The sequence below is a fragment of the Staurois parvus genome, unplaced genomic scaffold, assembly GCF_062004578.1.
Source record: "Staurois parvus isolate SC_StPar_1 unplaced genomic scaffold, SC_StPar_1.0 ptg000906l, whole genome shotgun sequence".
In the NCBI taxonomy this organism is placed as follows: Eukaryota; Metazoa; Chordata; class Amphibia; order Anura; family Ranidae; genus Staurois; species Staurois parvus.
Genome location: NW_028318702.1, coordinates 392556 through 410879, shown reverse-complemented (window position 1 = coordinate 410879; position 18324 = coordinate 392556). Strand labels below are relative to the sequence as shown.

The window sequence follows — 18324 nt, the reverse complement described above, 5'->3', positions numbered from 1 at the left end:
AAAACAAAGCCTGACATAGTGGATGGGGTTATATTGATACACTGGGGCCTGGTCCTTGCAAAGCTTTTTCCAGTGTCCAGTCACCTGAACATAACAACATATAACTCATGGTCTAAGAATCCATTCCTGTGTCCTGTACTGTACTCTAACATATGAAATTTACAGGTACTTCAGAATTCCTATTTGTAAATGCAAGCAGTTTAAGCACCTGAATTTGACTTAATATGAGCATTTTGAAGTCCCTCTAAAGCAGAGATTAGACTAAGAGGGAGAAACAGCACACAGCCTAATCAGCTGTGCTGCAGTGCAGAAGCATGCTGATAGGAGGAGAAAGCAGAGTGACAGAGATGAGCTCATCAGTCTTACCCAATCCACCACTCCTGCAGGCACCTCTGTGCTGCTAGACTAGTCCCCGCAGCCTCTTCTTTCCTATGCTCTGGCAGTCTAAGGTCCTCTGATGTCACAAGACCAATGCAGGGCCCATGGTCATGCCCTAGACGTGAGGACGCAGAGGGACAGTTAACTGCTGGCACATAGGGAAGCACTGTATGCCAATTGAGTCGAGGATCAGGAAAGTAAGAATGCTATTCCTGTATAATGGACTACACAAGTATTTAGCACTTGCAGTGCGAGTGCAGGGAAAATTTTTAAAGAAGAATTCCGGGCAAAATTATTATTTTCCCAGGCAGTGGGGCTGTGCCCGTAATGCATGGGTTAAATGCTCGTTTTTGACTAGGGGCTTGGAAAGCAAAGATATACTTACCTAATCTGCCGATCCTCCAAGTGCAAGACCGGTCTCCACCATTCCTGCCCCCCCCGCATGCTAGCGGTCTTGTGAATTGGCTGTTCCTGATGTCATCACGCCCATAGACCAGCTCCAGACCTGAGAACGGCACGGACAGTCCACCGCTGGACGTGGAGGAGCACGGAGGAATGGATGAGTACAGCTTTTTCCTGAGCCCCTGGACAAAACGAGCACTTAACCCATACACACAGCCCCACTGCATGGGAAAATAAAAGTTTTGATGAGAGTTCTGCTTTAACTTTTCCTGGAGTTCGACTTTAAATTACAAGGGTTTAGTTTTTTAAATATGAGTACTTATTTAACCATTTGAATACCGGGCAATTTTACACCTTCCTACCCAGGCCAGTTTTCAGGTTTCAGACTTTAAATATCAATTGCACAGTCATACAACATTGTACCCAAACTAAAATGTTATAATTTTCTTCACACAACTAGAGCTTTCTTTTGGTGGTATTTAACCATCGCCGAGGTTTTCATTTTTTGCTAAATTATCAAAAAAAGACCGAAAATTTTGAAAAAAAACACGTTTTTCTTTGTTTCTGTTATAAAAGTTTACAAATAAATAATTGTTCTTCATAAATTTAGGCCGAGATGTATTCTGCTACATGTCTTTGGTGAAAATAACCCAAATTAGGATGTATTTTTTAGTTTGTAGGAAAGTTATAGAGTTCTATGGTATAGATCTGAATATTGATCAATCCTGAAGTACTGACGGCCAATCTATTTTCTTGAGGTCCAAGAATGTCAGAACAGTACAGATATCCCCCAATTGACCCCTTTTTGCAGAGTAGACAGTCCGACGTATTTCATAAGAGGCATGGCGAGTTTTTTGAAGTTGTATTTTTTTTGTCATAATTTTTCAGAAAATTAAAAAATGCAAAAAATTATTTTCACTATTTTTTTTTTACATACTGTCACCAGTGCACTACAGTGTCTTCATATAACTGGCATGGCGGTGATCAGGGACACTGACTGGTGAGAGTATGAAAAAAATATATATATATATTTTTTTTATTATTTTTAATTTCTTATTACATTTTTTTTCTTTTTTTTAAGATTTTTTTTCATATTTCACTATGACCAAAGTAGTACAATGTTACCATAGTAACATTGCACTACTTTGGGGAAGTGATCAGTATCTTTTTTTTTTTTACCCAATTTGCTTATAGCAAAGAATTACTTTGCTATAAGCAAGCATTTACCTGAATGACATCCGATTCATTCAGGGTTTTTTTTTTGTTTTGTTTTTTTTTTTTGTGCTTAGCTGTGATTTGGCCACAGCTAATCACATGACATGTGCATGTGATTAGCTGTGATCATTCACAGCTAGACAGTAGTATACAATGGATGGCATGAATGAAGCCATCCATTGTATACAACTGTCATGTGACCTGCTGTGATTGGTCACAGCAGGTCACATGGTACCGGCAACGGGGTCGATACTCAGATCTGTCATCGGCCGTGTCCGAGGTACACGGCCGGTGACAGATCGCACCACTGCGCGGCTCTGCAGGAGTGCAAACTGCGCATGTGCGGGAGGACGCCATTTGGCGTTCAACCCGCAAATGCAGTACATTTTGCCGGCTGCCTTTTGGCTATTGGCCGGGCGTGTACTGGTTAATGCTGTCAATTTACACAGCAATTTACACATATATATGTATATATATATATATTGTACATTCACATCAATCCCTGCCCTCAAGGAGCATACAATCTAAGTTCCCTAACTCACATTCATACATGCACATACTAGGACCAATAAGACAGGATTCAGTTAACCTACCAGCATGTCTTTGGAGTGTGAGAGGAAACCGGAATACATGCATGCACAGGGAGAACATGCAAACTTCGTGCAGGCAGAGTCATGGTTGGGAATCAAACTAATGACCCTACTGCTACCAGGCAGAAGTGCTAACCACTTAGCCCTCTGCTTGACTTGGCATTCCAAAGAGCAAAATACTGTATACAGCAGGGGTGTCCAACCTTTTGACTTTCCTGGGCCTTATTGGAAGAAGAGGAATTGTCTTGGGCCGCACATAAAATACACGAACAATAAGGATAGCTGATGAGCAGCAAAAGTCGGGCAGATCACAAGTGATCAGTCACAGATATGGATAATGTACCTATCTTAGTACTAAAACTTCAGTTTTTTTAAATATTCTCTATTATAAAAGTAAAAGGGGGCAACATAAAACTAGTGCAAAACCTGACATCAGTTTTTGATCAACTAACACATCAATATCCGTTTGGATGGATGGAATAGCAATTCTCAATGAATTCTCAAGGTATTCCTCAGATGTTTAGGTTCTAATTTTGCCCTTCGTGTTCTTCATCCTCGAAAATAGTTGCTCACAAATATCGGTGCTGCTGAAAACTTATGACATGAATAAGGCATGATTGTGAAGAGTGAAATATTTTTCTTTAGGAAGATAAAACATATAAAAGTCCAGTAAAGAGACACTGTCAATTTTTTTTCCAAAATTCCAACAAAAAAATAAATCAACATTTTAAGTAAGTTTATGATTTTGTGTTGGGCCATGTTCACAACCGTCTTGGGCCATATGGGCCGCAGGTTGGACATTCCTGGTTCACAGCTCACATGGAAGAAAAATATATTTTAAATATTTAATATTTTTAAAATATTCTTCCCAAATATATTGCCATATATTTGAAATGCTACGATTTTGGACATATTCAATATATTCCAAAATATATTTAAATAAATATATACTGCATATTGAAATGCGTTTTTATTTCTAAATATATGAAAAATATTTTAAAAATGCATTTCAAATATACTGAATGTAACCCCCCCCCATCTGATTCTGCCTGGGCCCCGTACAGGAGGACTGGTGGTACCCCCTCATCCACAGCCCTAATTTGGGTTATTTTTTTTACTAAAAAGATAACTGAATACATTTTGGCCAAGGTTTATGAAGAAAGATTATTTATTTGCAAATTTTTATAAGAAAAACACCTTTTTTCAAAATTTGTGGACATTTTCATTTATATAATATTATAACCTTTTTGAAATTACATAAACCCACTCATATTCAAATAAATAATAAAATTCAAAAATTCAAAAAAACAAAAATCAAAAAAAGTCCAATATAAAGTGTCCCAAAAAAATGTCCTAATACAAACAAAAATAAAAATAGTGTCCGACAAATTATCCCAATGTTCAAACTTTATTCTCCAATAGGAAGAAATTCCATTTCATCCCGTGGTACCTCAAAAAAAACAAATTGAATAATCTAGTGCATTAACTTTATAAATGATATATTCACTCCGTGCAAAAAACACAAAACCATAAAACTGTGCAAAAACTGTATATATATCTCTCCTCTGTGCACATATGAGTTAGCTGTGACCACTCTGTGAACACTGCAACACTGTGTATCCACCAACACCAATAGTATTAGATACTATTACCCTCTGTATCCATATACCAGCATCCAATGAGATCTTCTAATTCGCTTCAAAGAAATTATTCCAAGGTCCTCAAAAGACAGGAAGGGTCTCAAGGCTCATATTCAAGGTATAGTAAAGAAATTTTAATAGCCACTTACATTAAAAATTCATTAATCCAGCTTCCAACATGTTTCTCCTATGAGTTCCATCAAACAAATGCAATCTGCCATGTGTTGACAACCCACAAAATGGCCGCGGCGACACTTCCGGTCTGCGTGCGTGCGTCATGACGTCACACCCTTAACGCGTTTCGTCACTTCCGGACTTCGTCTGACGAAGTCCGGAAGTGACGAAACGCGTTAAGGGTGTGACGTCGTGACGCACGCACGCAGACCGGAAGTGTCGCCGCGGCCATTTTGTGGGTTGTCAACACATGGCAGATTGCATTTGTTTGATGGAACTCATAGGAGAAACATGTTGGAAGCTGGATTAATGAATTTTTAATGTAAGTGGCTATTAAAATTTCTTTACTATACCTTGAATATGAGCCTTGAGACCCTTCCTGTCTTTTGAGGACCTTGGAATAATTTCTTTGAAGCGAATTAGAAGATCTCATTGGATGCTGGTATATGGATACAGAGGGTAATAGTATCTAATACTATTGGTGTTGGTGGATACACAGTGTTGCAGTGTTCACAGAGTGGTCACAGCTAACTCATATGTGCACAGAGGAGAGATATATATACAGTTTTTGCACAGTTTTATGGTTTTGTGTTTTTTGCACGGAGTGAATATATCATTTATAAAGTTAATGCACTAGATTATTCAATTTGTTTTTTTTGAGGTACCACGGGATGAAATGGAATTTCTTCCTATTGGAGAATAAAGTTTGAACATTGGGATAATTTGTCGGACACTATTTTTATTTTTGTTTGTATTAGGACATTTTTTTGGGACACTTTATATTGGACTTTTTTTGATTTTTGTTTTTTTGAATTTTTTTGAATTTTTGAATTTTATTATTTATTTGAATATGAGTGGGTTTATGTAATTTCAAAAAGGTTATAATATTGTGTTACTTTCTGGGGAGAAAGTGTGACTTTTTGAGGGGTTTGGGGGAAGGTGATTATACATATACTTAATTCATTTATATAGCAAAAAAAATAAAAATCCCAGTGGTGAATAAATACCACTAAAATAAATTTTTATCTGTCTTAAAAAAATGCTAAAAAATTCATATGGTACAGTGTTGCATGACCGCACAATTGTCATTCAAAGTGCGACAGCGCTGAAAGCTGAAAATTGGCCTGGACAGGAAGGGGGTAAAAGTGTCCGGACTTGAAGTGGTTAATAAAGAGCCTGTCAGGATCACATAGAAGAAAACTTGAGGCTTTATTAAAAGAAGTATGGGACATAAATAAAAGAAAACATTTTATACCCACCTAGATGAAAGCTGCAGCAGTCCCCTGCCACCTCTAGACCGAGAACTGAGCGATTAAAGACCCCTGGTCTGCAGTGAGCAGAGAGCCAGTGACTGTCAGTCACTAACAGGGCTGTGGATGATGGGGATACTACCAGTCCTCCTGTATGGGGCCCAGGCAGAATCAGATGTAAACAGGGAGGGTGATTGACATGGCGGGGGGGGGGGGGGGGGGTACATACAGTATATTTGAAATGTATTTTTAAAATATTTTTCATATATTATTATTATACAGTATTTATAAAGCGCCAACAGTTCGCTCAGCACTGTACATTACAATATATTTAGAAATAAAAACACATTTCAACATGCAGTGTATATATAGATATATATAAAATTATATTTTGGAATATATATGGGCAAAATTGTAACATTTCAAATATATGGCAATGTATTTGGGAAGAATATTTTTAAAATATATTTCAAATATATTTTTCTTCCAAATTGGAGGGTCCTTCTCTGGTCAAAAGCTACTGATCTAAAGGCGAGAACAAGCACTTTATCAGTAATGGTAGTTTATACATTTTTTTTTAAAAACATGACTGTTACCTTTTAAAATAACAAAGATCCATTATCTCCTGCGCTCAAGGACTCAGATCAAACAGGCGTTAGTGACAAGCAGCGTGTTGTGTATTCATCCACTGGTGATCAGAGGTTGTGCAGCTCTATCATGAAGCTGGGGAAGCTTAATAAAACTGTAGAGGAAGATGAAAGAAAGAGCGCACAAACCTTGCGCATTACCTCAATAAGTAGTGACTAATTTTATTAATAAGGAAATATACTCACAAAATGATTGTATAACAGGCATAAGTAACCATAATCCAAACAGGGTTACAGGTAAATCAAAAAGGGGGGGGGGTGAAGGCTAATGTGTTTCGAAGGGTGCTCCCTTCTTCATCAGAGCTGGGTTTGGCAGATAGAAACTTCAGTATGGCAGAGTTCCCATGGCAAGGAGATATTCAGCCACTGAGTGTCAGTATTAAAGCAGTTCAGGCAAACCCAGCTCTGATGAAGAAGGGAGCACCCTTCGAAACGCGTTAGCCTTCATCCCCCCCCCTTTTTGATTTACCTGTAACCCTGTTTGGATTATGGTTACTTATGCCTGTTATACAATCATTTTGTGAGTATATTTCCTTAATAATAAAATTAGTCACTATTTATTGAGGTAATGCGCAAGGTTTGTGCGCTCTTTCTTTCATCTTCCTCTACCTTTTAAAATAAGCCTGTAGTGTAAAATGCACACTTTACTGTAATACTTGCAGGATATCTTTATCTTGCAATTACAGTCATTTTGCATTCCACTGGATAAAGGACTTTTGAGCAATGCTGCTTCACAAGCCTTAAATTCAGACACTGGATAGTTTGGCAGTCAACAGCAAATCTGCATCCCTCTTACTGGCTCAAGCTCTTTTTAGAGAGGTGCAATATTGCTGACAGAAGTGATCCTGGTAAGACCATGCCCCTGCATCGAAGGTTAGCATTTCTGGACAAGTGACGGGATTAAAATGTTTTTTTTTTTACTTTTTGGGAGGCCTGATGGCTAGGGTTGAAGGTCTGGGTTAGGGTTAGGTTTAAAGGTTAAAGGTTAGGATTTAGGGTTTAGGATTAGAAGGCTGAGTGCACCTTCTATCTGAATATTACATCATGATATATCGCCGTGCCTGCAATTAGGTTTCCATCATTGCTGAGGTCTGTTTTCACCATAGAGGACAACTGTCTGTTCAAGGGACGTATTTTTACGCTGCACCCAGGAGAGGTAAATGCAATTAGACAGTTTTGGGTGCCGGTTGTGCCGTAACAGGTAGGTTCTCGTTTAGGAAACGTTTGCTTCCTTTGGATATTTGCACACAGGTGGTTTTCAGTCAACCAGAGTTCCTTTCCCACCATTTTCAAAGGTAAACTACAGCGTTTTGGTTCACCATTTATCCAAAAATAGTATTATTCTGCCCACGGAGCCCAACTGACAACCTGGCATACTAGTCTAGTGGGTATCCCTGGAGGCAAATACCTGTGCTTTGTTAGTTAATAATAAATTAAACTTCTCCTTTGGCTATCTTCAGTTTAATCAATGCCATAACAATACATTCCATGAAACTGTAGGGTTCCATAAAATACTCATCTCTGCACTCACCTTTGCAAATGGTCCCTCTCAGGGGTCATTGATCCACTGGATTTCACCCAATGACATGCCATGGCTTCCCCCACATTGAAACTTTAGCCTCTGGACTGAAATCCCAGGATACTTTGCATATAAAATCACAAGCTCCCCACAAAATATTTTTATTCACAGACCTGTAGGTTCTTCCTCCTGCTACCTATCTGTACTGTCTGTATATTATCAGCACAGTCAGTAATTTGGCTATGTAACATCCTATGATTAAGCCCTGATTAAAACAGAACTTAAATGTATCTAAGCACCACAAACTCAAACCGTTATTTAATGCATTTTTAATATCCAAAACAAACTCGCCCATCCATCCATCCGTCCATTCATTTGAAAAACACCCCCCTAGCATTTTTAGCTGCAGCCATCTTGAGTAAAGGCAGATGATTCATGTAGCATTTACTTCCTGGAATCCATATGCCCTTAGCTCAGGCATGCAGGTAGGAGGATGTGCTTAGCTGAGAAAGGCCCTCCTCCAGATGAAAGAAAAAATAGCCGCAAAGACTCTTGGGATGCATGACATTATTTTGGCCTAGGCCAGAAACCCAGAAGCAACTGAAGAAATGTAAAAAAAAACTTTAAATCAAGTAAATGTATTATACCTAATACCTATTGTATCTCCTGGGCAGGAAGTAAAGGGAAATCTCCTCAATGAGGCACTGAAAAAAAAGATAGAAAGCAGTAAAGCAACACTAAACAGTAAACCATGCACATATGGCTGCCACCATGTACATATATATTTGCCAATTATACATAGAGGCTTTTTAAAATATTAAATCACATTGACAAATGTATTTAAACTTAATAATAAAGAGTAATAGTGTTACTACGCCAACGGAAAACTCATATTGTTAGGATGAGATCCGGGTGCCTGTGCCTGGACCTACGTAGTACTTGCCATCTATGGATATAGTAGAAGAGTGAGAGTCTGGCATCAGAACATCTTGAGGTTAAAAGAATCACTTTATTTTTCCATCAAGACATAAAAAAGGAATCAATTCCTGGAAAAGATGGACGCGTTTCAGCTCCTTTCAGAGGATTTAATGGTCATAATGATGGAAAAATAAACTGTTTCTTTTAACCTCAAGATGCTCTGGTGCCGGACTCTCACTCTTCTACTATTTAAACTGGAGGTGACATGATATTTAACTTAAAATGTAAAAAACACAACAGGAGGTCCAGATCAAATGATAGAGACCAAGTCACCTGAATGATTCACCATATGATCACAGAAAACAGCTAATGTGTTTCAGGGCCAGCACACTCCTTTTATCAGAGCTTGGATCCATTATCAAGGCCTAAAATATAACTAAAGTCAAAATTTTTTTCTTGGTTTTGGATAGAATGGAGAGGGATTAGAGCCCCTGTCAGGTTTTGTATTGCTGCCTGTGCCCCCATTAGAGAGATTAACCCTCTGTGTTTTTCCTATTTTACAGTTCTCACTAAGAGTGAAATGACAGAGAACTTAAAATTTTGGGTTTTCATCAAAACAAGAATAGAAGGGAAATCTTCCAATGGGGACACTAGTTCTGGCATCAACAGGGGATTCCCTCACTTTGAAGGATTTCCTCTCACTTCCTGTTTTGCTTGTGGGACAGGAAGTGAAAGGAAATCTCTCCAATGGCACACAAATGCCAAAAAGGGTTATAACTCTCTCCTACTCTATCCAAAATGAAAATAAAATTCCTTTACTTCTACTTTAAGTGGAAAAAACAAATCTGTATTAGATTTTACTTACTCATGAAATCTCAGTTAAAATGTGTGCCCAACAGCAGCAGCAACATCATCATTCTGTTCAGCATGGCAGTAGAATTAACAAATTATATTTTCATTTTTGATTGAGTAAAAAGTAGCTAATTCTTGGCATAAATGAAAAAACAGCTTTGGATCATCTTCACCTTAGACCAGCATTTTTCAACCAGGGTGCTATGGCACCCTGGCATGCCTTCTGGGTTCTTCAGGGGTGCCTTGGCAAAATGCTTAAAAGTTGCTCTAAATGAGTCAAAACTTGTCAACAAGCCTACCTTTTTGTTTTGCAAAGCCACAGGTTTTTATTGTGCATCTTTACCACCTTGGACACTTTGTGAGTCAGCTACCAGCGTCCTAACAACAGATGACATCATAGGTTGATAAGGAGGACATTGGGCCCTTCAGAACATCCTTGTTCGGCCAGTTCAGCACTGTTTAGCAGAATGAGGGAGAGAAATGGAGGGGGAAGAGAAATGTTGGAATACTAGTCAGTACCAGTGTGCAAAGGTATATTTTCTTTGTAAGAATAAATCACCTCTAATCTTGGGTTTACTATGTGTGTGGATGCTGCTGTAATATGTAAAACTATAAGTTTAGTTTTTACATTTACATTTTAGAATGGAGTGCATACTTTTAAAGGGTGCCGCAACTGAAAAAAGGCTGAGAAACACTGCCTTAGACAACCATTTCCCAACCTTTTTTACCCCAGAGGAACCATTTGAAATAATGTTTACATCTCAAGAAACCCATGGTAAAATGAATTACTTGGGGGTCATTTGGAAGAATGCCTCCTCCATTGGTTGTCATTGGGAAGAAATTTCCCCTTACAGTGATAGTCAGTATGGTTCAGTATGCCCCTTACAGGCAGCTAAAATTGATCTACCAAGTGGAGTTGGAGTCAAAATTATGCAGGCACCAACATATTGGAGGTAAATCACAGCTAAAGGAAACCCTAGTAACCTCTGAGGGAACTCTAAGGGTTCCTTGGAACCCTGGTTGAGAAACACTGCCTTATACTCACATGGACTTGTGTTTGCACATAAAGTGAACACAAATGGAAGCAGGAAAAGGTGGAACTGAGACACCTGTGTGCAAATCTTCTACTACAACCAGAAGGTCAGTAGCTCATAGGGTCAATGAGCATGTGTCTCCATATGTGTATGTCCAGGCCAAAACAAGCTGTTTCAGAATTAAGAAATGATTAACCCATTAGTTCTCACTATGACATAGAGGTTGGGCCTGACCTCACTGTGGCTTAGATAAAAATGCCTCCTCCCATGCACAGCACACAAAATCAAAGTGGTAAACTTTGGAGAGGACGTTCATGAACTCTGTATACTTGTAGTAATCTATAGATTTTTGCTGTTCTGGGCATCAATAGCACCACATCCCTAAACAAAGAGAAAACCAAATAAATGGGACTTTTCTGGTGCTAATATATATATATATATATATATATATATATATATATACACAAATATAAAATGTAAAGAACATAGCCAAGTTAAAAATATTTATAGACTTTACAGTAATTTATTGTAACCAGAAGCGTGCACAATTAGTGAAAGACTTGAAAGACTTAAACAACATATAACTGTGAGAATATAAGTCAGGGTTTGCCCTAAAACATTTTCTTCAAATTTCACAACACAAAAGTGTATCATGACCTCAATAATAACTCATGCAAACATCTCAGGATTACAAACAAGGTAACAGCCCTAGAATGGTATAACATCTCATGATGTGATGTTGCAATCCAGGGATGCAGATAATATAGTCCACAATCCTCAAAGAGTTTTGCAGGCAACCCTGCTTGTTCAGGAGGGTATGATGCTTTAGTAAAGCTTGCTTACATATGCTTTTCGTCTGCTGACTGTGCGTTCAAATGACATGGGGATCCAAAGGCCTGAGGCCTCCACACATAAAAAAAAAAGTTGGCAGCAGGGAATAACTACCCCTGGTCCGAAAAAGCGTATAATAGTAATGAGTGGCAGTGAAGAAACTATTGCCATCTCTCTCCTTGACCAATCAGTCACAAAGGGCATTGTACCTTACAGACAAGTTTACTAAAGCGCCTGATGGAGCAGGATTGCGTGCAAAATGCTTTGAAGGTAGAGGTCTATGTTATCTTCACCACTGGACTGCAGCATCACATCGTGAGTGTCAACCGCTGCCAACTTTTCTTTTTGTGGAGGTGGGCTCCAGAAGAAGCAGGATTTCCTGGTTTGCAACATTACGTCTTCAGATGTTATATCATTCTGTGGTTGTGTGGTTGTAATCTTGGGGAGTTATTATTCATGATACACTTGTATCTGTTGTAAAATTTGAAGAATATGTTTTAAGGCAAACCCTGATTTTGTGCTCAAAAGTTTGGGTCCCCTTGGAGAATTGGTAATATACTGTACAGTATGAACCATTTTTACAAAAAACAAAACATGGCAACAAGTGATATGGCCCCGGTTCAAAAGTCTGCATCCCCTTAGTTCCTAATCCTGTGTATTGCCCCCTTTAGCATCAATGACAACGTGCAGTCTTTTGTAATAGTTGTTTATTCTTGCAGGTGGCATAGCTGCCCATTCTTCTTGGCAAAATGTCAGCAGGTCATGTAAAGTCTTTGGACGCCTTGCGTGAACTGCATGTTTGAGATCTCCCCAAAGTGGCTTGATGCTATTAAGGTCAGGAGACTGTGATGGTCACTCCAGAACCTTCACCTTCTTCTGCTGTAACCACTGGAGGGTCAACTTGGTCTTGTGCTTAGGGCCATTGTTGTACTGGAAAGTCCAAGAGCATCCCATGAGCAGATTTTGTGCAGAGGAATACAAATTGTCTGCCAATATTTTCTGATTACATGCTGCATTGATCTTGCTATCCATTTTCACAATAATCCCCATGCCTTTAGAGCTCACCCCCCTAAACATCTGTGAGCCACCACCATGCTTCACATTGGGGGTAGTATTCTTGTAGCTATAGGTCTTGTGACCATAAAGCTCTATTTTAGTCTCGTCACTCCAGATTACAGTGTGCCAAAAGCTGTGAGGCCTGTCAAAGTGTTTTTAGGCACATTGTAACTAGGCATTGGTGCAGTAAAGACTTTTCTGGCAGCTTAACCATTCAGCTCATTTTTTTCAAGTATTGTCGAATTGTGCTCCTTGAAACAACCACACTGTCTTTTTCCAGAATAGCCTGTATTTCTCCTGAGGTTACCTGTGGGTCTTTCTTTGTATCCCGAACAATTCTTCTGGCAGTTGTGGCTGCAGTCTTTCTTGGTCTACCTGACCTTGGCTTGGTATCAAGAGATCCCAGAACTTTCCACTTCTTATTAAGTGATTGAACAGTACTGACTGGCATATTCAAAGCTTTGGATATTTTTTTATATCCTTTTCCATCTTTATAAAGTTACATTACTTTGTTATGCAAGTCTTTTGAGAGTTCTTTTCTGCTCCCCATGGCTCAGTAACTAACCTGCTCAGGGCATCCATGCGAGAACTAACAAACTCATTGACTATTTATACACAGACACTAATTGCAATTTAAAATCCACAGATGTGGAAAATTAACCTTTAATTGCCATTTTAACCCGTGTGTGTCACCTTGTATGTCTGTACCAAGGCCAAACACTCCAGGGGATGGAAACTTTTGATCAGGGCCATTTGGGTGATTTCTGTTTTCACTGTGATTTAAAAAAGAGTCAAACAGCTATGTGATAATAAATGGCTTCCTATGATCACTATCCTTAAATAAAAGACATTTTTTTGCATGATCAGCCATATTTTTTAATATAAATACCAAAATTTCATGTTTTCTGCCAGGGTATGCAAACTTTTGAGCACAACTGTATATGCCCATAGTTATATGTTTTTAATTGTTCTTTCATTAGCTGTGCACTGGCTTCTGGTTACAATGAACAACTGCAAAGCCTATCATTTTTTTTTTAGCTTGACTAGTTTCTGTATGTTTAATATTTATGATATACATTGGTTAGCCCCCCCGCAAAAGTCTGATTTATTTGGTGTTCTCCTTGTTTTTTTTGTACACTTGTAGTGACCTGGCAATTACTGCCACAATCATATTGAAGAAGATGGAAGTTGATCACAATTTCTTTCTTCGGTTGATTACTTTCATCTGACAGTTGATCAGCTGACAGACAGTGCTGTCTCATTGTGAAGTGTTGCTAAATGTAGGCTTCCCTGTGCCCTTTTATGTCAAGGAATAGCGAGATGAACTGCTACGCCAGGTCTGAGTGCTTTATAATTTGACTGTGAAAAAAAACGATCAAAGCTTAAAGAAAAAAAGAATAAAGATTATTATCCTGCCGATTGGGCGGATACATAGAAATTGTTCATGTGGATCAGCTAAAAGAACAATGGCCAGGTGTGAAACCTGAATCCCAGGCAAAAATTTAAAAAATGACTCTTAATCAAGTCATGTTTGATTAAAAAGTTTAGATGCATTTTAAATACTGGCAATTAAAGTATCTGAAACCCACTTTTATGTTTATGGTCCCACACACAATAGAGAGCAGACTGAGAGAGGGAGTACTAGCTCTGGCGAGCCAGTCAGGCTCTGTAGCATAGTATAGTGCCAATAGTCAAACATGGAGCTTGGAGCTTATGAGAAGAGAGGACATGAGATGACAACGTCATGCTGGTGTTGCTCCTTCATTGTCTCATCAGAAGACCTGGGAGCAGGGATGTAACAAAGAAAAAGTGATAAAGGAAAAGTGAGGTCCCCCACCTGGCTAAACAATGGCACAAGACTGTATTGTGAGAATTTGTGTTTCACTTTAATACCCTAAACTGCACTAAGAATCAGCAGTAGGATTCTGAATGGTTCACTTAAACTTTGTGTCCATAGCAACCAAACAGGTCTTAGTTGTTATTTTCTGGCTTTTGCTAAAAAAATGCTGACAGCAACAATCTCATTGGTTCCTATGGGTAACACATACTTTGTAATCCATATTTTCAAATGATTTATTAAACCAGCAGAAGGAATGTAATAATCTTACCTCAACCATATCTCTAGCACCTAAACTCATGTTAGATCCTCAAAAATGGCTTGTTTTTGCTGAAATGTCTTAGTAGTTTTAAATGTTTGTTTGGTACCCTCATAAGTTATATGTGGTGTTCATTTTGGGTTGACACTAGACTTTAATTTCATACTTTCTTCCTTCTTATAATACAGCAAGAGGCAGCTTTCCCTCCAAGACAATCTGCAGCACATGCTGTCCCCCCCTCAAATCACCATTGCCCCCAGTGTACAGCGAAGGCAGGACACGCAGCCCCCTCCCCTTCACAGGGGTAAATCCCAACAGCTGACGGTGCAAGCCGCTCATAAACCCCGGCCAAGCAGCGGTAACCTCCTGCAGAGCCCGGAACCAATGTATGGAGCTGCTAGACTGAGGCAGCAGTCAGTGGAGAAAGATGGTGGAGGGCTTAAACCCAGTATAACCAAGCAGGTACCATCAACGTTTTCCACAGTCTACTGTAGATGTCTGTCTGGTTAGTCTGTGCATAATCTTTGGCTTTCCTCCCCCAGCATTCACACGCACAGTCCACACTGAATCCAGTCACCCCTGCCTCGGAACGCACAGTTGCCTGGGTGTCTAATATGCCTCATCTCTCAGCTGACATTGAAAGCGCTCACATAGAAAGAGAGGAGTACAAACTAAAAGAGTACTCAAAGTCAATGGATGAGAGTCGTCTTGAGAGGGTGAGTACAGACATCTTCTACACAATACTATTCAGAATTCCCCTCTGCCATCCTGTCCTTTTTCTTGTCAACCAACCTACCCTACTTATGTATCACCCTCCTGTCCTGCCTTGCTTCTACCATCCTGCCCTGCCCTTTTCCCACCATCCTGCCCTGTGTCTTTTACACTATCCTGCCTCTCTTCCACCATATATTCACACCCTTTTACACCATACTGCCTTACATCTTTCCTCCAAACTGAATGTCTTGCTACTCTTTCACCATATTTTACTGTTCTGTGTAACCATCCTATCCTGCTTATCCTCCACCATCCTGTCCTCTTTCCCCTGCACCAATGCTTGCCTACTTCTCCACCATCCTATTCTTTTTCTTTCCATCAAGTCCTACTTCCTCCAATATCTTGTCCAGCGTGTCATTATCCAATCTTGCTCTACTGTCACCCTGCCCTACATCCCAAGCTGCTTCTTCTCCACAATCCTGTTCTTTCCCTTATGCATCTCTCCTGGCCTGCCCCTTCAGAATCCTGTTCTTTTTCCCCTCATTAAGTCCAGCTCCCTCCAATATCCCACCCAGCTTCTCCTTCTCTGTTCCTCCCTGCTCTACTGTCATTTCATCCTACTTCTTGTCCACTATCTCATGCTGCTTCTCTTCTACCATCTCTTTTCTGCTTCTCTCCTAGTTTTTATTTTCAGTGTTAATTCTATTATCTTGTCCGGCTAGTCAACTTCTCCTCTACCGTCCTGTACTTCTTCTATCCCAACCCAATGTTTTATCTCCTCCTTCATACCATTCTGCTTTTCTTTCAAAATCTCTCCTTGCTCTTCTGTCAGCCTGTGTTACATCTCCTCCAGCATCCCATATTACTTCTCTTCTTCTATTTTGTCCTGCTTCTTTTCCATTATTCTGTTCTGTTCCTTTGACACTGTCCTCTCTTGCTTCTCTATTACAACCCTGTCTCACTGCACCTCCACTGTCATGTCCTCCTTGTGTTCTGCTATCTTGTCCTCCTGCATCATCCTTTCTTATTTCTCTTCATTTAGTCCAACCTTTCCACCACTACCTATACAAATTATTTTACATCATCCTGTCATGGTTCCACATCATCCATTCATGGTCCCTATCATCCTTTTTTACTTCCCCTTTACCATTCTGTACTACTGCTCTTCCTCCATTTTATTCTGCTTACTTCTCCATTATAGTGTCATTTTTTTCAGTTATCCCGTCTTGCGTCTCCACCATCTTGCCCTGTTCCTCAACCATTTATAACTCCGTCCTTTCTGTCCTCTTTGTCTTTCCACTCACTGATTTCACTTTGTTCTTGTTCTCTCCTCTATTTTTCTCAGTGTCTCTTCTTACCACGCCACTTCCTTCAACTCTCTTGTCTCTTTCCTTCCATCTTTCTTCCTCTCTCTCCTCTTCCCTGTCTCCCTGGCCCTGTAGGTAAAAGAGTATGAGGAGGAGATCTACACTCTGAAGGAAAGGCTCCTGATGTCCAACAAAAAACTGGAGGAGTACGAGCGACGCCTTCTTTCCCAGGAAGAACAAACTAATAAAATGCTGCAGCAATATCAGTGTCGGCTAGAGCAGAGTGAGAAGCGGCTCCGGCAGCAGCAGGCAGAGAAGGATACGCAGATCAAGAGCATCTTAAACAGGTTAGAAATGGTAAATACTCTATTAATTACTTCTGGGGACTGGGGGGAGGCGGGAAAGGGGATCCTCTGGAACTGGGATCCCCTGTAATAGACACAATAGTCAGAGAAAAACCCATATATGACTATCAAATATGAACATAATGTAGGGCCTTTAAGGGCCTTTGCGTTTATTAATTTGATAATTCCAGCCACCCCTTCACCCTTTTTGTTGAGTAGCATCATCATCACTCATCATCTTCAAATTTTTGGCTCCAAAATATGCATTGGCTAAACGTGAACATGGACATAGCCTGTCCATGGGATCATGGTATTCATATTACACAGCTGGCTACCCACCTCAATGAACCCCTATGTCTGTATACTTTTCTAACTAACCCTGAAACTGGGTGCTGACTGTATTTCTCAGCGGGAAGCTATACGATTACCTCTTTATTAGGCTTTACTTCATTTGGCTTCAGCTTGAAATGCAAATGTCACCTGAAGCCTGACAGCTTCTGCCCTTTTAATTGTCTAATGTCACGTCCTGTCTCAAGACTTGGGTGTGCAAAACAGTATTGAATAATGGAGATCTTTTTGCATCTGGGCTCTGTTATGTGGTATTAATACTAGGAGATGTTGTGGGAGGTCAGGCAGTTTACAGGTTAGCAACCTCCGGAGACTTCCAACCCCTGATCCTCAAGCTGAATGGTCAGACTCACACAAGCTAAGCAAATAAAGTAAATAAATATTCATTTTTCTTAAGTAAACTTTATCAGTTGTAATAACCTAAAGCAAGTCCGTGTGTTTGTACAGGTTTTTTTAATGCCCTACTGCCAACAGGACTTCCTCACCTTTATACCGTCATACTGCATCATACATACTAGGGGGTACAATGGGGGGAATCAATGGTGGAGAAGGATCTGGGGGTTCTGGTAGATCACAAGCTTAATAATGGCATGCAACACCAAGCTGCAGTTTCTAAAGCGAGCAAAATCCTCTCTTGTATTAAAAGATGCATAGACTCCAGAGAGAGAGATATCAATTCCCACGGTACAAATCATTAGTAAGACCTCATCTGGAATATGCAGTTCAGTTTTGTGCACAAATTTACAAAAAGAACATTGGGGAACTGGAGAAAGTACAGAGAAGGGCAACCAAACTGATAAGAGGCATGGAGGAGATCAGCTATGAGGAAAGATTAGAGGAACTGAATTTATTCTCTCTTGAGAAGAGGAAATTAAGGGGGGATATGATCTCCATGTATAATACATAAGGGGGGATATGATCTCCAAGTGTAATACATAAGGGGGATATGATCTCCATGTATAATACATAAGGGGGGAAATGATCTCCATGTATAATACATAAGGGGGGA

The 18324-nt window shown here is 39.7% G+C and overlaps 1 protein-coding gene across 13 annotated transcripts in view; it reads left to right on the top strand.

The window, feature by feature from the left end:
* The window catches only part of SYNGAP1 (synaptic Ras GTPase activating protein 1), a 470644-nt gene that overhangs the window by 394695 nt on the left and 57625 nt on the right, over window positions 1-18324 (top strand). For 10 of the 13 annotated variants that reach the window (XM_089656452.1, XM_089656448.1, XM_089656450.1 and 7 more), the window contains 3 exons: window positions 14791-15064; window positions 15145-15318; window positions 16759-16980. In XM_089656452.1, coding sequence (XP_089512578.1) covers window positions 14791-15064; window positions 15145-15318; window positions 16759-16980 — 670 coding nt within the window. The remainder of the gene's footprint in view (window positions 1-14790; window positions 15065-15144; window positions 15319-16758; window positions 16981-18324) is intronic. The other 3 variants (XM_089656453.1, XM_089656447.1, XM_089656455.1) reach the window with 1 other exon arrangement.